General features: G+C 39.6%; 1 protein-coding gene across 2 annotated transcripts; it reads right to left on the reverse strand.

Annotated features, from left to right (window-relative positions):
- Positions 1-236: 236 nt before the first annotated feature.
- LOC115044859 (CTP synthase 1-like) lies at positions 237-10,638 on the reverse strand. 2 transcript variants are annotated; one of them, XM_029504153.1, is made up of 18 exons: positions 10,484-10,638; positions 9,401-9,581; positions 9,055-9,225; positions 8,821-8,921; positions 8,103-8,219; positions 7,893-7,976; positions 7,602-7,682; positions 6,971-7,122; positions 6,544-6,676; positions 5,841-5,929; positions 3,984-4,078; positions 3,072-3,134; positions 2,905-2,948; positions 2,707-2,803; positions 2,563-2,618; positions 2,334-2,430; positions 2,015-2,159; positions 237-1,574 (listed from the first exon to the last, which is right to left on the reverse strand). In XM_029504153.1, exons 2-18 carry the CDS (start codon positions 9,564-9,566, stop codon positions 1,499-1,501), a joined length of 1,767 nt encoding a protein of 588 aa, XP_029360013.1. In that variant the 5' UTR covers positions 9,567-9,581; positions 10,484-10,638; the 3' UTR covers positions 237-1,498. The 2 variants fall into 2 exon arrangements, with proteins under 2 accessions (XP_029360013.1, XP_029360014.1); XM_029504154.1 differs by lacking the exon at positions 9,401-9,581 and having other exon boundaries at positions 10,484-10,628.
- Positions 10,639-17,592: the final 6,954 nt, after the last annotated feature.

Genomic DNA, 17,592 nt, shown 5'->3' on the forward strand with positions numbered 1-17,592 from the left:
GTATCGACTATGTGTCTACTTAGAATTAGCGATGACATCATGGCTATTTAAATATCAAACATAGATAAGTTTTTACAGATGAAATCTGTGGTCCAATCACAAACATCACGCTAAACATTAACCACAGGTGAACACAAGGTTTTTAAATGGTGAGTATGGGAAAGAGTTTTCCTATTTGGCAGTGAAGACAAACTTGCCATGGCGGTCACAGCTCAACTGGAATAAAGGCCAGAGTGTCATGAGAAATAAAACTGTATTTATTCAGAATAAATGCACATACTGAAAAGCATGCATCTGAACACCATAAATATAAAAATATGCTTTGCTTTTCATACATTTGGGTTATTGACAGATGCACCAATGCATTATGCAGGAATAATTTAATAATCCAGGCCCAATTTCATCATAACTCCATGCAACAATGTGACTAGGGATGCTTGATGCTTACCATCTACAGCTGGTTAAACGTGACGCTTCAAGATCAAATTTAGGTCTTTGTTTTAATCTTCATGGCATCAGTTTTAAATGCCAAGCTTGCTATTCCAGTTCATGCTGTTGTCTCAAGGGTCATTGGTCATTGGTCATTGGAAGTCAGCCCCATCGTCAGGTGACTGCCCTATTAGAGAAGGTGGTACCTCATATGACAGCAAAAGGCAACGAAGTCCGAAACAGTTTGTGCTGATGACAGTAACTTAAAAAGGTCACAAACAAAAAAGTCAACATGTTGAGTCAAGGATTAAAAAAATTAGAGCGTCACAGCATCTATGTGACATTGACTAATAGTAAAACCAATTCACTTAATAACTGTAAAAATCCCATATACCTGCACAGCCACAAAAGTCAAACGTGAATTATTTGAAACCAGACATGCAGTTAACACACTTGTGTAAAATAACCCTGAGTGAGTGCTACGTTCTCTCAGACAGAACCATAAAAATACATCAATACATAATATGGAATGGAGTCATTGTTTCATATCAGTATTTTCAAACATAAGTGGTTTGATATGCAAGATGGCTTTCCCAACAAAAACCTGATTGCACGGACGCCAACTCACCTCAGCCCTTTGTTACTTACCTTTCTATGTTAAATGGTGAAATATAATTTCCCATTATTTACCAAATATTTTTGCACAAACACATTCATAATATAAACCAACCATAATATATATGGTTTTTCGCATTGACCCACACATACACGCAGTAAATTTTCTCGAAAGGTTTTCCATAATATCTGCATACATTTTTTGCAGCTCCCCCATAAATATTTTATATTTGTTTTTGTTGCTTGCAGCAACTCAAAACTACAAGCACATAGTGGCAATATGTTACTTGCTGAAGGAGTTACACATTTAAGGTAAAATAATATTAATAACATATTGCACCGGAGTGTAAAACCAGTTTAAGATATTTTTGGAGTGCAATGTCAATTAAGAACTGATGAGATATTTTCTTCAGGGCTTTGCATTTAACTGCGCAAGTTTTGTTTTTCTGTACACCTATAAAGAGGGAAAGTTCAGCTCCAAGATATCCGTTTCAGGAGAGCTGCTGTCACTGCAGTCACTGTAGGTGTCCCTGCAATGAAAGGCAAGAACATAAAATAAGTATTACAGCAGTAACGTCTCAAAGGGATTCTCTCCACAGCAAGGTGACAGTGTTTCTGCAGGCTGCAACACCCACAGGACTTTTGATACAAATATGCAGAAATAACACAAAAGTGCAGGTGATGACACTAATGACTATTAAAATACTCACGATACAACAACATTAAAACATTAAAGCTCATGTTTACAAATCAACTATATTTGAGTATAAATTAAGTGGTGCTTGGGAAATTCAAATAATAACAGATTTTGAAATAGGACAATAAAATAGGATAGAGAACCAAAAAAAAAAAAAAAATAAATAAAAATCAATTGCTGCACCTTCTCAATCTAGGAGTTTTATAATTCAGAAACATTAAGTTCCACCAAAACAACTTTTGGAAAACAACACAGTGCTGTTTTGGAACTTACCGTGGAGAAAGGTGACAGCCCTTGGCCAGGTAGCTCTGGAGTTTTCCTACAGCAGCCAGCAGTAGACCAAAATACGGAGGCGATGGTTTGATGGGTCTAGAGGTAAACTCGGGATGATACTGCACTCCAACAAAGTAAGTGTGACCTGAAACAAAGAACACAGGAGATCTCAACTTACTTAGGTCTTGTAATCCTGTGACTTATCACATAAAATACTTATACAAAGGACAATTTGCTAAAAGCATGGCTGAGAGAAAGCATGATGTATTTATTATCAGCAGCACGTACATGCTGTTTATCTCTAACACATTCTACTTACCTTCCAATTCAATTATCTCCATTCTCTCTCCCTCCTCATCCTGACCAACAAACTTCAGACCCTTAGCTTCAAAGTGGTGCTTCAGCTCAGGATTCACCTAAAATCACAGCATGACTTCATCAGTGGGAGCCTCATGATGTCCTTGACTAAAGAAGGTAGTATGCATTTATTCTGAAAAAAATAACATTAATATTATAAAAAGGCTGTGAGATTGTATTTTTGCTTCTACCTCAAATCTGTGTCTGTGCCTTTCTTCAATATACTCAAATCCACCATACAGTTTTTCTGCAAAAATGAAACGGCAGTCAGAGACACAATAGCGGCAACATGTATAGGGTTAATTGTGCACCAATTATTTCAGACGAATACACACTCATGACACTGTCGTCAGTTTTGAAAATGGTCCGCCTCTTCCCCAACCTCATAGTCCCACCCATCTGTCCTGGGTTATGCTCTGGCATGTCAATCACCTGCCAAGATCAAAACAGGAGGTTTAAAAAAAAAAATAAATTGCGGATATCTTATAAAACATTATGTGATAAAAGCATCCCAAAACAAAAATAGGACCTACCACTGGGTGTTTGGATTTAGGATAAAATTCTGTGGAGCTCGCATCTGAAACAGATGAGCAAAACTGATCTGAGCTCAAATCAGCTATGCAGTACGACTGAGGTTCTTTGAACATTAAATTAGAAATCATAGGAGGAAACTGTCCAGCTGAACTGTGCAATTACTCACCTTCCCACCCCAGAACATTGCGGGCAAACTCGCACACTGCCAGCTGCATGCCCAAACATACCCCTGCAAAAAGACCAGCAAGGTTCTTGCATAATGATGCTATTGTAAGGAATCATAAAGAAAGAAAGCCCGGGTATGATCCCCACTGTGCAAACCACTTTCATGGCTAACGTTACTATGCATGTTATTCTACTGTGCCTCTAAACATTAGTGATCTTGTTGGATATTTTTTATTATTTCACAACTTCTCAAAGCTTTAAGTGAATACAACTATGTTTTTTTTTTCTGAACAAGCAAGATGAGTTGATGTCAGAAAACAAACCTCTACAAATGGATCTAAATTACATAGAAACCTGCACAGAGCAGCTAATTGACCGTTTAAGTACTATTTTGCAGGGTCACTTTTGGGAAATAATACTACCTTGAAGTCTATGCATAGAGTGGATCTGTAACATCATCATCTACCTGAACACAGCGTTTTTTCACCTTCTATTTGTTCTTGCCAAATTCAGGTCCTGCCAAACTTTATTGATTACGATGTACTTATCAAACACTAACACATCTTCATTGTAATTCTCCTTCCATAAATTCCATGTACCATAAATAAATGATCTCAGGTGTGTTTTTACTTTTTTGTGTTTGTCATAAATTAAACATATCCACCATGACATTGTGAACAGTAAAACATGACACTTCAAAAGCAGCAAATACCTTTTTAAACCACTTTAGCTGTTACTTTGGCACAGCAATGAAACAATGAAAGCTCTTCATTGGTTGACACATAAAAAGGAATAACATGCAGTATGTCTTGTCTTCATCTGTTTAATGTATAAAACGTATGAAATATTAATGTGATTATGCCTTCCCTATTAGAAAGGCATAATTTATGAGATTAAGAAGTTTCTCTCTTACCCAGGAAGGGCTTGCCCTGTCTCCTTGCCCAGTTAATAGCCAGTATCTTTCCCTCTGTCCCTCTCACACCAAAACCTCCTGGTACCAACACACCACTGTGGGGGAGAAGAAAAGACCAACAGCTTAAAAATTAATCCAAGTTATGCTTTTCCAAAAATTAGATGGCACCTTCCCCCAGAACTTTGCTGAGAAAACTTCTACACCTGCTTATTCATGAAGTCATCCAATCCTATGGCTGCAGAACAATTAATAAAACCAACAAGATCTCGGTCAGTAGCATCAATTAAAACATTTCAGAATGAGGATTAAAACCTAAATGTAAATCTTGATGCTGGGCAGGCTTGTTTGTGTGATTCTGAAGCTGCTGAATGCCTGGGATTTTCACACCCAACAGATCCTGTAGTTTTTACTCAAGAGTGGTGGGAAAAACAACACATTCAGTGAGTGACATTTCCAGCAGATGGAGACACCTTGTTGATGCGAGAGGCCAGTGGAAACTAGTTCTGGTTCAAGATGAAAGGAAGGCTACAGTTACTCAGACAACCACTCCAACTCTGGTGGAGCTGAGACTCCTCCGAATGCACAACACGTTGATCCTTGAGGCAAAACAACAGGCAACCACGTCAGGTTCCAGTCCTGTCAGCCAAGAACAGAAATGAGGCTGCAGTGGGCACACACTCACCAAAACTGATGGACAGTTGAGGACTAGAAAGATGAAGCCTGATCTCATAAATCTGGATCTTTGCTTAAGTGGCAGATGGTAGGATCAGAATTTGGCATTAACAACATGGATCCATGGACCCATCCAGTCTGATGCCATCAGCCCAAGCTGCGGCTGCTGCTGGTGGGGGGGGTAACGGCAATGGTTGACTTTCTGCCCATGAATACCAGTCAATCATGGTTTTAATGTCACAGTGGCTTCTTCCAATATTTTAACGCCCCATTTTACAAAGCATGACAATAGGTTCAGTGAACTTGGCCTCCCCAGTCTCCAGATTGGAATTCAGTTGAACATCTTATGCATTTTGTTGGACATGACATTTGTGACATAAGTGTGCAGCTGTTAATTCAGCAGAAATCATTTTATACAATCATGTCAACATGGAGCAGAACTGCAATATAAAGAGGAATGTTTCCAACATTTGAGGAATCTACTCCACATAAAAATTAACTTGTAGTCAGAGCAAAAGCAAGCCTGAACTTGTATTAGTGTGGCATTCCTGATTAGGCACTTGGTGAGTGTATAAAGCACTGTAAAGACTGAGGACAGTCTAAAATGACTTAAAACAGACGTTTATCTGATGGTAATGATAGGAGACACAACATGAACTGGCAGATGCATAATAGCATTAAAAAAAAAATTCAACCCCTTTTTTTTTTTTTTTATAAAACAGCTATAGATGTCACAAATATTCTCTGGTCATCTCATAAATGGTAGACTAGTATTGATATTACTCTATGGTGATAAATAATCGCTCAAAATCAGTTCGGAGAAATACATACTGACTCGCTCCCACCTTTGAAAACTATTGCTAAAACCAAGTGAATTATAACCTGCTACCCTTTCTTTGATTACAATCTGGCTACTAACACTCCCACGTTACTTCCCTGTCAAAAACTAAAAGATCATTGTGCATTTCCACACACAAAAAAAAGAAATAAATAAAAATAAAAAATAATAATATTAATTTTTAAAAAAATGCAGTCATCAGGTCATTGCTTTGAGATGTGAAAACCATTGGACGTCACGGCACTCTGCTGCCATCATGTGATGTAGGATCAGTACTGGATCACCACAGTGTAAAACAATATTGTTAGCTATCATCAAAGCCCACAGGCATTGGTTTATCTACTCACTTAGAACTGCAGAGCTTTTGCCAGGCTTCATGATATTTCACTGGCTCATCTTTGAGAGTGGCTGGCTCCAGGTCTGCAGAGTCGATGTACTGTAAAACAACAAACACAGCATTTGGAAGGACATCAGTCAAAATCATGGCCAAGAGACTAAAAAGCTGTATGGCATTATTCCAGTTTTGTTCTGTCAGAACATGAGCTACAAAACAGTGTTACCATTTGGGCCCAATGATATGGCTTAAAAATAAATTCGCAGATTATTTCACACCACACCCGGTATACATTTTTAGTAGTTTTTTTTTCCATCTTCAAAAGCAACTACAAATGATAAAGAAACATTTCAAAATATGGTTTGCTTTTATTTTGTTTGGATTATCGCCCTCTGGAAATGTAACTAAATTTGCCCTTGGGGTTAAAAGTTCTTATTTCGGGTTTGCTAGCAAATTGCAGTTGAGTCGGGTGCAGTTTTTGGCTAAATAGAGTTGCGTTATGCAACAACTCAGAGTGGGTAATGACAGCCCTAACCCACTGAGAACTACGGGAACCCAAGGGAAACATTAGCAGTGGAAGTTAAAGACAAACCTATTGTCATTAAAAACAAATCAAAACTACAATTTTGAACTAATCAATAAAGTCAATTCATTGCCAACCACTGTCGCTGTATTGAGAATATACAGAGCACAGAAAGCATAAAATATTTGCATACCTTGACCTCCAGTTTGTGATTAATAGCAAGGGCTGAGTGCTGAAGGGCCTTAATAACGGATGTGTAGGAGTCAGATAGCTTGGTGTACTTCCCAACCAAGGCGATTGAAACGTGCTCCAGGAAGCGGTCGGCTCTAAACGGAGAGAAAGACGATTCACATAATGCATCATCATATCATAATCATAACAGCTACTAAAAGAACAATTTAATGCTCAGTGGATTGTACTTTCAACTTCCAGGGTGCTGAGGAACATATTATATAATCATAAGTCAACATTTTTATATGACAATATCTGACAAGCTGCCTCTGGTAAAACTGACTGTTCTGTGGCTGAAAAAGTAAATAATATCCCCACTTTCCCAAGAGAAAGACACAAAACCTGGAGAGAAAAAAAAAAATTTCAGTAACTTAGACAGGCTTCCTCACCTATCAGCCATCTCCTTCCACTTTGTGTGCATTTTTCTGTGCCTCATATCGACAGGCAGGTTCAGCCGCTGACAGAAGTAGTTCACAACACCCTGGTTCTCCAGTATGAGAGGGACTTTATATACTGAAGAAACATCGTGGACACAGACCACCTGCAAAGAGACACAAACATGTTATTTCGGTTTTAACAGACAGAAGCCTGAGCAATGTCAACATATTGCATTATTTGGCAAAACAAGCTCCAGCACACTGCCAACACATCATTAAATTGCTTTTTTGTATTTGTCAGTTTACTAGTGTACATCATGCACTACTCTTGTTTATACTCATTTTAACTTGTTAAAATGCCTTTTTTTTTCACTATTTTAATCCAACCTCATTGCTCTTACACTTCAGCAGAAAATAAACCAAGTCACACATCATAAAATTATTCACTGAGATATTATTCAACCACAATTCACATTAACAAATACAGTTGCTTTTTATTGTCCTTACTTAAGCAGCTCCTATTCATATAATGTAATGTAGTGTTACTGGTAAGACGAGCAGCACATACATAAGTAATGATGGCGGTAAGCCATAAACATACATTTCAAATTTGCCTTACGGCAGAAAAGTCACAGTACTTCACCTGTGTGGGCTCCACATGACAAAACATGGAGATCTTCTCCTTGACAGCTGTCTCGAGGGCTGTTGCACAGCGGCACATAATCTGGCAAAATTTAAAGTATACTTTATTACATTATAGAGCAGGAATGAAGCACAGTTTTAAGGTTTCTTATGCAAATATAATCATCATTTATTTGGTTGTTTTTCAGCTGAAATTTACTGATTTATTGAGACATAGAGGGAAAGCTAGGGTTGTAAGTTTATGTCTGGGGTGCAAAGTCCGCTACAAAAAAAAGTTGTAAATCAGACTCACCAAATCCGGCGACAAGCCCAACCCTCTGAGCTCGCGGACACTATTTTGGGTTGGTTTGGTTTTTTGCTCTCCTGTTGTGTTGGGCTGATGACACACAAGCAAATTAATCTCATGACATTGGTGATCCTGGTCCTGCATCCTGCAAATAACCTGCTTTTTATATTATAGGGTGATGATTATATAACATATGTCTTCATCTGTGCTCCTTACCATTGGTATCAAGCTGACATGGATGTTGCAGAAATTCTCCCTCTTCACCTTGAACTGGAACTGTCTGAAGGCCTCAATGAAGGGCATGCTTTCAATGTCCCCCACTGTGCCTCCCAGCTGTGAACACAAAACATATTATAGTATAGTATTATAGAATTTCATAAGCTGCACCACACCCATGATACTGTCAGACCTGCTTTTGATGCATGCTGCATTTAAAAAAAAAAAAAGAAACAGCTCTAGGCAGGGTAATTAATTAATCAATAATAATAAAAATAAATAAAAAACACAATCCCACTCTTAATTATCGCTGGACAGCTGGGCTTACACAAGAGGATGTTTTTATAGACTCAACAAATTGTTTTCAATTACTATACAGTAACAGTACAGTACTATATAGCACAATAAACTAAAAACTGTTACCATACAGTTTTCAGTAAGTTTTTCTGTTTTATTGGAACTTCCTTTTAACTAGCTTCAGCAGTTTCTCCAGCTGCTGGCAAAATGAGCCAATATTTCCTCTTGCTCACGCTTGATTTCATTTTGGATTAAAAATCTCCTCTCGTTTCAATTTGAACAGACTAGTAAAAATTAGGGCTAGTAATTACATACAGTATTACAAAATTGTGAAAACCTCCCAGCAATTGTTATAACATGACATTTGAGCCCTGATAAAGACTGCAGAGCAGATTCATCTTTCCTCTCCTGAACAACTTACCTCTATCACACAGACTTGAGGCTCCGCACCATCATCATCCACTGAAACTTTGGCCTGCTTCATTACCCATTCCTGAATGGCATCTGTGATGTGGGGTACCACTGAGAAAACAAGAAACCAGTAAATACAACCAAAACATATTGCAAATTTACACTCCCCATTGGACTCCTAATATGTATACAGTGAAAATGACACAGAAGCACCACCACCAACCTGAATTCAGTCAAATCTAACCTTGTACAGTCTTGCCCAGGTAGTCTCCCCTCCTCTCCTTGTTGATTACAGACTGGTAGATCTTTCCAGTAGTTAAATTGTTGTCTTTGGTAAGACGGATATCCAGGAAACGCTCATAGTTCCCCAAGTCCAGATCCACCTCCCCACCATCGTCAAGAACAAATACTTCACCTGCACAACAGGGACATCAGAAATACTTATCAAGTGAGCGTCACTGAAAAAACCCAAATCTGAAAGAGATTCACTGACAAATCTATGGAAACAACTGATTCCCCAGCAAACTATACCATCAAAGACAAGATACAGTGACTATGACTGTTTAATTTATTATTTATCAATTACCCACCGTGTTCATAAGGTGAGAAAGTGCCAGCGTCAATGTTGATATAGGGATCGATTTTGATGGCAGTGACACGAAGGCCACAGGACTTGAGGATGGTTCCTACGCTGCTGGCAATGATGCCCTTGCCAATGCCAGATATGACACCACCCGTAACAAGTATGTACCTCATAGCAGCATGTAAAGACTAAATACACACACACACACACACACACACACACACACACACACACACACACACACACACGACAAAACAAAATGACAGTGAGTAACCTGCAAAGCCATTCCTTTAATGGCATCTTGTTCTTCTCCATAACACATGGTGCCAAAGAACTGATGCATCACATTTATGAGCCCACGTGGCATTCAACAGGGAAAATGAGATGGAATCAACATCTGGATTGGCTTACAGGAGTACTGACACTAACACAGGGAATTTTAAAGGAGTCACTATGTTCTCCATTTACACCAATGCCACTTTAATCTGCATGCATTAAATTTAGGAGCTGGTTACAAACAAACAAACAAACTCCTGCGCTTGGACTTCATAAAGAGTTGGGTTAGACCCAACTCTTTATGGAGAAATGCCTTAATGGCGTGATCACACATCAGTATCATTTAACTGGACTGGATTTGCAGCTTTGTGGTGGAGCAACACATTTATTCACTTCTGGCTCTGGTCGGACTGTTGCCTTTACTTTAACCTGGCTGCTGGGGTCCCGCCGTTTTTAGTCTCCACATTCAAATCTCCGGTCGATCTAGTCGTGATGGCGGGAAGTGGACGGGAAAGGAGCGCGCGAAAACGGATTTTCCTCTTCGGTACACAACACAACACAACCCCGTTAAACCGGAACGGCGGGAAAGTTTTCCTTTATTCACTTACTAATGTTGTGCACATTTGTTTTTATTATTATTATTTTAAAGGGACACCTAGAGTCGTTAACAGCTGTCGTCTAGTTAGCTAGAAAATATCCAAAGCACAAAACTATGTAGTTTTTTTTTATCCCCCCCCCCCGCCGGTTTTAATAAAAAAAAAATCTCAATACAAAACTATTCCTTCTATCTTTAACACAGCAGATATAAACTCACTTCAAGGCTGCAGAGAAAGTGATGTCCCCCGGCGTGCTGATGCTTTTTTCTCAAACTTCAGGGTGTTTTCTTTCCGAAGCATCGGCCTCCGCGTTGTTGTCGCAGAAGCTGCACGTGGGAGAGCACCTCCTCGAAATGCTTCCTCCTCTTGGTACATTTTTCCCTTCCTGTTCTTCTTCTTTTTTTTTATATATCGTTAGCCCTGCTCTAAACTTCTAAGGCACGTCAGACGACCGTCCCCGACAGGATCCACCAACCAGGGGGTGTCGGCTGCAGGCCGAGCCTACCTGTCAGTCTGAACTCGGGGATGGACTGACGTCATTACGTCACGTCGCAGCGGTGAGTTGGATGAAGCTCTTGAAGGTCAGCGCAACTAATTTTTTATTTTTTTTTGTCACACCAGAAAATTTAACACACACAAAAAAAGACCAGCCTTATTGAAACGTTATCAGTTAATCACTTTTATAAGTCCGCTGGTGGAAACATTGTGAATTATCATCACTTTTGCACATCATTCATCATTATTATTTTGCTTCTGTCAGCGAAAGTGACATTAGCGGTTTTGACATATAATCTCAAAATATCCAGATTTTTGTCCTGATAATCTGTCGCCAAGCACCTTTTCGAAATCCTTTAATTTAGGTTTTATTTATTTATACTTCACACTTAATCTTGTTTTTATCCTGCTGTGAAAACAGAATTTAGTTGCACAGGAATGTGTAATGACAATAAAAAAATCTATCTATCTATCTTCTAGACCTCTTCATTTATTCTTCTCACAGTCTTCTCCTTCTATCTCACCACCAGATGGCAGACGAGTTCTGTGGCGCATTTATCCAGACTGACTTGCGTTTTAATATGCACAGGTCAATGCACTAGTAATGAACTAAATGAATTTATAACATCAGATATAGCAACATTGTGATAAATGGCGTAGCCTATATTTAACCTCATAGTGTCCGGTTTGATCAACTGTGGCACAACAAAATGGAGCACCAGGCCCTTAAAAATCCGATTCACATGGTAACCAATCTGAGACATTAAAGTTTCCCTTCATCTATTTGCTGCTGTGCTGCTCCAGTTTTGCACTGGGTAACGAGTATGGTGTTTCTAATTCATTTCTGTCCATGATCTTGATCTAATTAAAGACCTCATCCCTGCCACCTCATTTTCATAAGCTGTTCCCTTCAATTACATCTGACAAGTGAGCACAGACACACATTAACCTCCAGCATGAAGAGGTACAGCATTTCCCTCATCTCTCGGCAATTTTGAAATCACAGAGAGGACAATTCAAAGGTAATCCTGCCTCTTTGATTTCACCTTTTTGGAAAACACATCAGTGAATGATGCCGCACAGTATAATTCACTCATAGCATTGTGTTTTGTTTTTGGAGTTTAACGCAGATCCCAGGACAGTGTGTTGCATTATGTTTGGGGGGGTCAAAAGTCAGCTGTTTGTTCATGACTGGCCATAAATATATATATTTCTTTACCTATCAAGCTATAGAAGCAAATGAGTCTGGATATATCTGAATAGTCAATGAAACTTTACTCGAAATAACTCCAGGCTATAAGTCTTTCAGAGGGGCGGAAATGGACCTGACCTGATTTATACAGCTAAACCATAATGGGGCTCATACAAAATTGATTGACTTTGCTACTATTAAATTCAGCATCATGGCGGTATAATGGTAAGGATGTTGCTCAACAACAAGAAGGTCGCAGGTTTGGTTCCCAGGCCTGGGGCCTTTCTGTACAGAGTTTGAACGTTCTCCCCGTGCCTCAGTGGGTTTCCTCCCACAGTCTAAAGACATCATGTTTAGGTTAATTGGTGACTCTAAATTGCCCGTGAGTGCTTTTTCGTCATCAGCGACTACAATCAGGTTTATTATCTGATTCACTTTTAGCAAATGTTTCAACATTTTGGGGCAGACCTTTCTTTGTGAGTGTTTGATGTAAAAACCACTAATGCCTGTGCATTCTTTGCCTATGCCAGAAGGTAATCAGATCACAATTTCACCTCTGCTTTTCAAGACATAGTAACAGCTCATCACTTCCTGCCAAAAAAAATATGTCATTGATATCTTTCTTTGTGAACAAATGAGATTCAGGGTCAACTTTGGAAAGCGCCTCTGGTCTTTATGCTAAGTTATGCTACTTGCCTCGTGGATCCGGCTGCATATTTAACACAAATGGGATGAGAATGGCATCAATCATCTCAACCAAATATAGATGGGAGAGCAAATGGGAGTATTTCCTAAAATGTGGAACAATTCCTTAACTTTCATTTAATACAAGTTGACACAGCACTATTTTTACAGCCAAATATTTTTTCAAGTCAAGAGATTATTAATGAATAAATAAAAGACTTGATATTATTTCTAGTCTTACAGTCTAATATTTAGTAGAATAAATATTTTTGGGCTTTGGACTGTTGCCTTCTGTTAGACAAAATGATTTAATGGACCAATAAGGAACATAGTCTTATTAAATAATGAAAGTGATTTTTAGCTAATGCAATTTCTGTCTTTATTTTACTCATCTGATCCTTTAAAAAGACTTAGTTTCTATTGCCAGAGTCCATAATTGTCTGTGCAGATAATCAGCAGCATAAATCACATGAAAAAGCCTGCGGGCCAATGTTTTATAAAGCTAATTCGCTGTAAAATAACTAAAAATATCTTGGCCTGTTTGACATACACTTAAATTTAGTTACCTTCCCTTGGCTATCAGGTGAACACATGTGCCATTTAAAACTCTCTATTTAATGACACTATATATTTAAAGCAATGTGGTGGCGTATGAATAATAAAAAATGGCTGAAGACAAAAAAAGAAAGAAACAAAAACAACCCACACAAAACAAATATGTCCAAGAGTTAAAAGAAAGATTGAAAACATTCAACACAGGAAAACTCAAAACATCAGTTTATGCTGTCAGTGTTTTCTTCACCTCCACCCTGTGAAGATAGATAGTAGCTACTGGGGTCAAATGTCATGAGCTGCTCTCCTCCCAGACCTCCTGTGGACTGGAGAGGTCCAACTCCCAGCTCACAGACACAAAGAAACAGAAGCCCACATCCCCCGCAGCCCCATACACATTATTTATAAATGGGAGTGGTGCCTTTCCTGTTCTCTTGTAGTTTCGGAATATCCCAGATAGATCGATTTAAGACGAGAACACAGATGGCTCTCAAGACACAATGCACTGCACAGCCACTCAAAGGGAAAGTGGGCTCTTGGGCAATTAGTGTCATTACGGCTGCTTGCGTGCTTGTTGGGCTGGATAAACAGTGGCTGCGGTGGAAAAGGGCTAGGTATGTGGGTAGCATGGATAATATTCATCAGTGTAGAACTTCTGCAGAGCCAAAGCAAGCATCTTACTAAATAGTTATATATAGGATCAGGTGTTCAGGCCCTCAGCTTTTAAAATTCATCTGTGTTTTTTGGGCGGGGCGAATTGATTATTGCAGTTTGGCTTCCTGACATGGAACATTTTATTTCTGACTTGATGCAAGACTGAAGTTCTATTTTTTGAACTCGGATTTTATTCTATAATATTAGATTGGTTGAAAATGTAAAAGGTCTTACGTTCCGCCCCTACACACGCACACTGACATATAAATTCCTGAACAGCTACGGTGACATGTATGTGGCAATGAGGTCAGGTGCAGTTGTAAACAGGAGCCTAAGGCAAACAATAGTCTCTCTGAGATATTTAGCTCATAAACCTCTGGGGGAAACCCACACGCTGAGTTTGTTGTCACTGTCTTAAACCTAGTTAATACTCTGTTTACGCTATGTGTGTACACGTGAGTGTGCCTGTGTGGGAGCGTGACATCTACCATTCCCATCCAATCGCCTAAGCCAAGTTATTGAGAAAACAAATGTCAGTTGAAGGGCGTTGTCTGTTTGGTGTCTGCACCAAGAGTGAGTCCTTCCTCCTGCTCCTTAGAGCGACTCTAATTCGATAACAAGCATCAATGAAGAAAAGCATTGAGGGAGAGTTTATTGTATAACATGAGCACCTCGGACGACAATAGGCAGATGAAAGGGACTAAAATGTAGATGTACAAATTGAATGATTTTGTGTGAGAGAGGGGAATTTAGTTAGAGAGACAGAGAGATTTTTCTCACTGGGGATATGACTCTGGATCAGTGCCTGGTATGCCACTGAACTGACATCTGTGAGCTGCCTTAGCAAATGTATGGAGGCCAGCATATCTCATGATCCTGAACCATTATCATGAACTAACTCTTGGCATGTGGCCTCCTGCCCCCTCCTGCCTATCTCTACTCTCTCCCCGCTCTCCTTGACCTCCCAGCTCTTCCACTTTTCCCTCTTCTCTGTTCTTTCCCCCTTATCGCCACGCTCCCCTTCTCTACCTCACCCTCATCTCCCTCTTCCTCTCTCTACCTCTTTTTTTTTTTCCTAGCCAAAGCACAGCTAGAGGCTGGGCCTTTGCCACCTCCATAAAAACAGATGACAACATTTTTTTTTTCATCCCCACTGTCGCAGACCCCCCTCCAGGAGAGGTCTGTCTGTTTAAGAGGAGAGTCGGAAATGAGAAAGATTGATTAATTTAAAGCGCACGTTTGCCTCTTTTTTCTCTGCTGAGCCCCCCCTTCAGGAAGACAAGCCTGCTCAATAGAGAGATTGAGAGGAAGATCATGGGAGCTCATTTATCAACCCTTGTATTCCATTATAAATTATGTGTGCAATGTGCAAACAAGTCCTGGTATTTAGAGTCATGGCCTTTGACCAGGACTGCTATTATATTTTTTGTGAAGAGATTTTGATGGTGGATTGGTGACAGAACCGATATGTTAAAGGGCTGCGCCAAACAGACAGGGATTCTTTTGTTCTTAAAATACCCACATCCACTATTTTGTTTTTTAGTATATATATAAATCAAAACACAACACGAGATTATTTGACTTTACATCTTCAATTATAGTATTATGTTCAGTGTTGCTTCCTTAAATAACCGCAGCATTCACAGTGGCGTGGACACAAGTAACCTCTGATCAGACAAGAGACAGGGAAAAGATGCATCCTGGTGCCTTGTGACCATGTCCATTAGCACTTTGAGACCACATATCATTCTCAAGTCAGATGCTTGGCTCTAGTGAACAAGCGGCCCTTTTATCACAAATTCAGTTATTCAATTATTTCAACCTCTTCAAGCATTGAAGACTGTTCAGCTTGCTTCCACCGCTTAGCTGTGGCAGCATCCTTTAAAAACAGGAGAGGTGTGATTGGCTGCTGATGCATCAGATGCAAACACATTGCCATCTTTATATTTCTTTAAGACTGTAATATTTATGCTGGCCTTGTTACAGAACTTGTTACTTGTGTAAATCTCTCCACACTTACATTCAGCTCACTCAAAATAAAATATGCATATGCTGCTTTTATTTAAGCCTTACAAATGACGTACAGAACTAAATGTGTAGTGTGGTAGGAGAAGTGCTCAGTCTATTCAACAAGAAAACAGGACCAAAGCAAGTCTACTTTTTTACAAAAATTAAATTTCTATTGACCTGAAGAAGTTTTATATTCAGTCACCTTCTAGATCAAACATTGTTTTGTAATTGCTAAATGATTGCTCTAATTGCTCTATGAGATTAGCTGAGTGTTTGACCACAATACCTGAACAAGACATTCAAGACCATCAAGCATTGGGTAGATGATTCATCTTTACAAACATCATCCTTCACATAATAAAGTCATCTGACCTATTTATTTTGCCAAGAAGACCCTGTTGTCAGTCAACGGGCTGTCTCTATTGAATACCCTATGCTCAAGAGCACTTGCCACAAAGGAGCTACAGTGTTGTACAATGAAGTGTTCTATTTTGATCTCCCTATCAATGGAGGATCTGTCTCTGTCAGTATGTCAGCCCCCTGCGTTGTCTGCATGAAGGAGTGCAAAGACAATGGATGACTTGAGAGGAGGACGTAGCACTTTGGATCACATGTACGGAAGAATGCAGGACCATGACCTAGCCTGAACCAATGCGGTTTGGTCCAAATGGATTGTGAGCCGTTTGGTAACAAGACTGTCCATGTAACGGTAATTTACAGAGACCATTAGGTTCATTAAGGTCCCCCACTGTGCTTCAAAGAAGTGTGGCGAACACACTGAATGTATCAGTTGTTGTCTGCGGTGCATGAAGCATCAGGGACAAGAAGCTATTGATCTACACATATTTTCCTGTTTCCCTCTGACTTCTCTGTACATCTTGAGCGATTACATTCTCTTACAATAAATGCAGTGTGCACTATGTCCAGTTTCTGTCCAGCATACTTTACTTTCTTCCAGCGTACAGTATACTGGACTAGATTTCAGTCTCATGTGACTGTGTACACAGTAAACAGGATCTTAACAGCAGAGACTACTTCCTTATCTCTTGGTCAGTGTTTATCAAAGAATCCTACAGTGCTTATGCTGTGGCCGAGGTTGAATCTACAAGGGAATAATCCATTTAAGATTGTTGACTCTGAGGCATTGTGATAGCTCAGCAGGTGCTTGTGAGTTTGAATCTGACTCATGACTTTTGCAGCATGCCTTCCTTTCCCCTGTTTGCTTTCTATCTTCATTGTAGTCCATCTAGTGAAGCGTGGCTGCCATAAAAATAATCATTAAGGGAAGATTATCTCCCTCTCACCTCTCCCTCTCAATCTCCTTAAATCTCTCATTGAGTTAGGAATGCACCAGTACATTCACCCCTACTGAGAATAACACTCATGTTGGGTAATTTTGTCTTACATAAGGGAGGGTATTGCACACAACAAGACATGTAAAAACAACATCAGGCAAGGCCAGAGGGATAGAATGCAATCCTCAGCTATTTGTAATGGAGAGCAGGGGAGGGGCAGAGGGGTGGAAGATGGATGTGATTTCACATTAATTGTGTGGGTTCACAGGAGTGTGTGTTTGTATGCGTGTATGTGTGCATCCACATGGGGTGGGAGGTGTTAGTGGAATTTCTGAGAGCTATGCTGATTTTACAGGCACAGCAGGGATTTTGTGTGTGTGTTTGTAAGTGTGCATGTGGAAGTCAACATGGATGCATGTGCGGGTATGTGCCAAAGTGTAACGTG

This window comes from Echeneis naucrates, chromosome 6 (assembly GCF_900963305.1).
Source record: "Echeneis naucrates chromosome 6, fEcheNa1.1, whole genome shotgun sequence".
Taxonomy (NCBI): Eukaryota; Metazoa; Chordata; class Actinopteri; order Carangiformes; family Echeneidae; genus Echeneis; species Echeneis naucrates.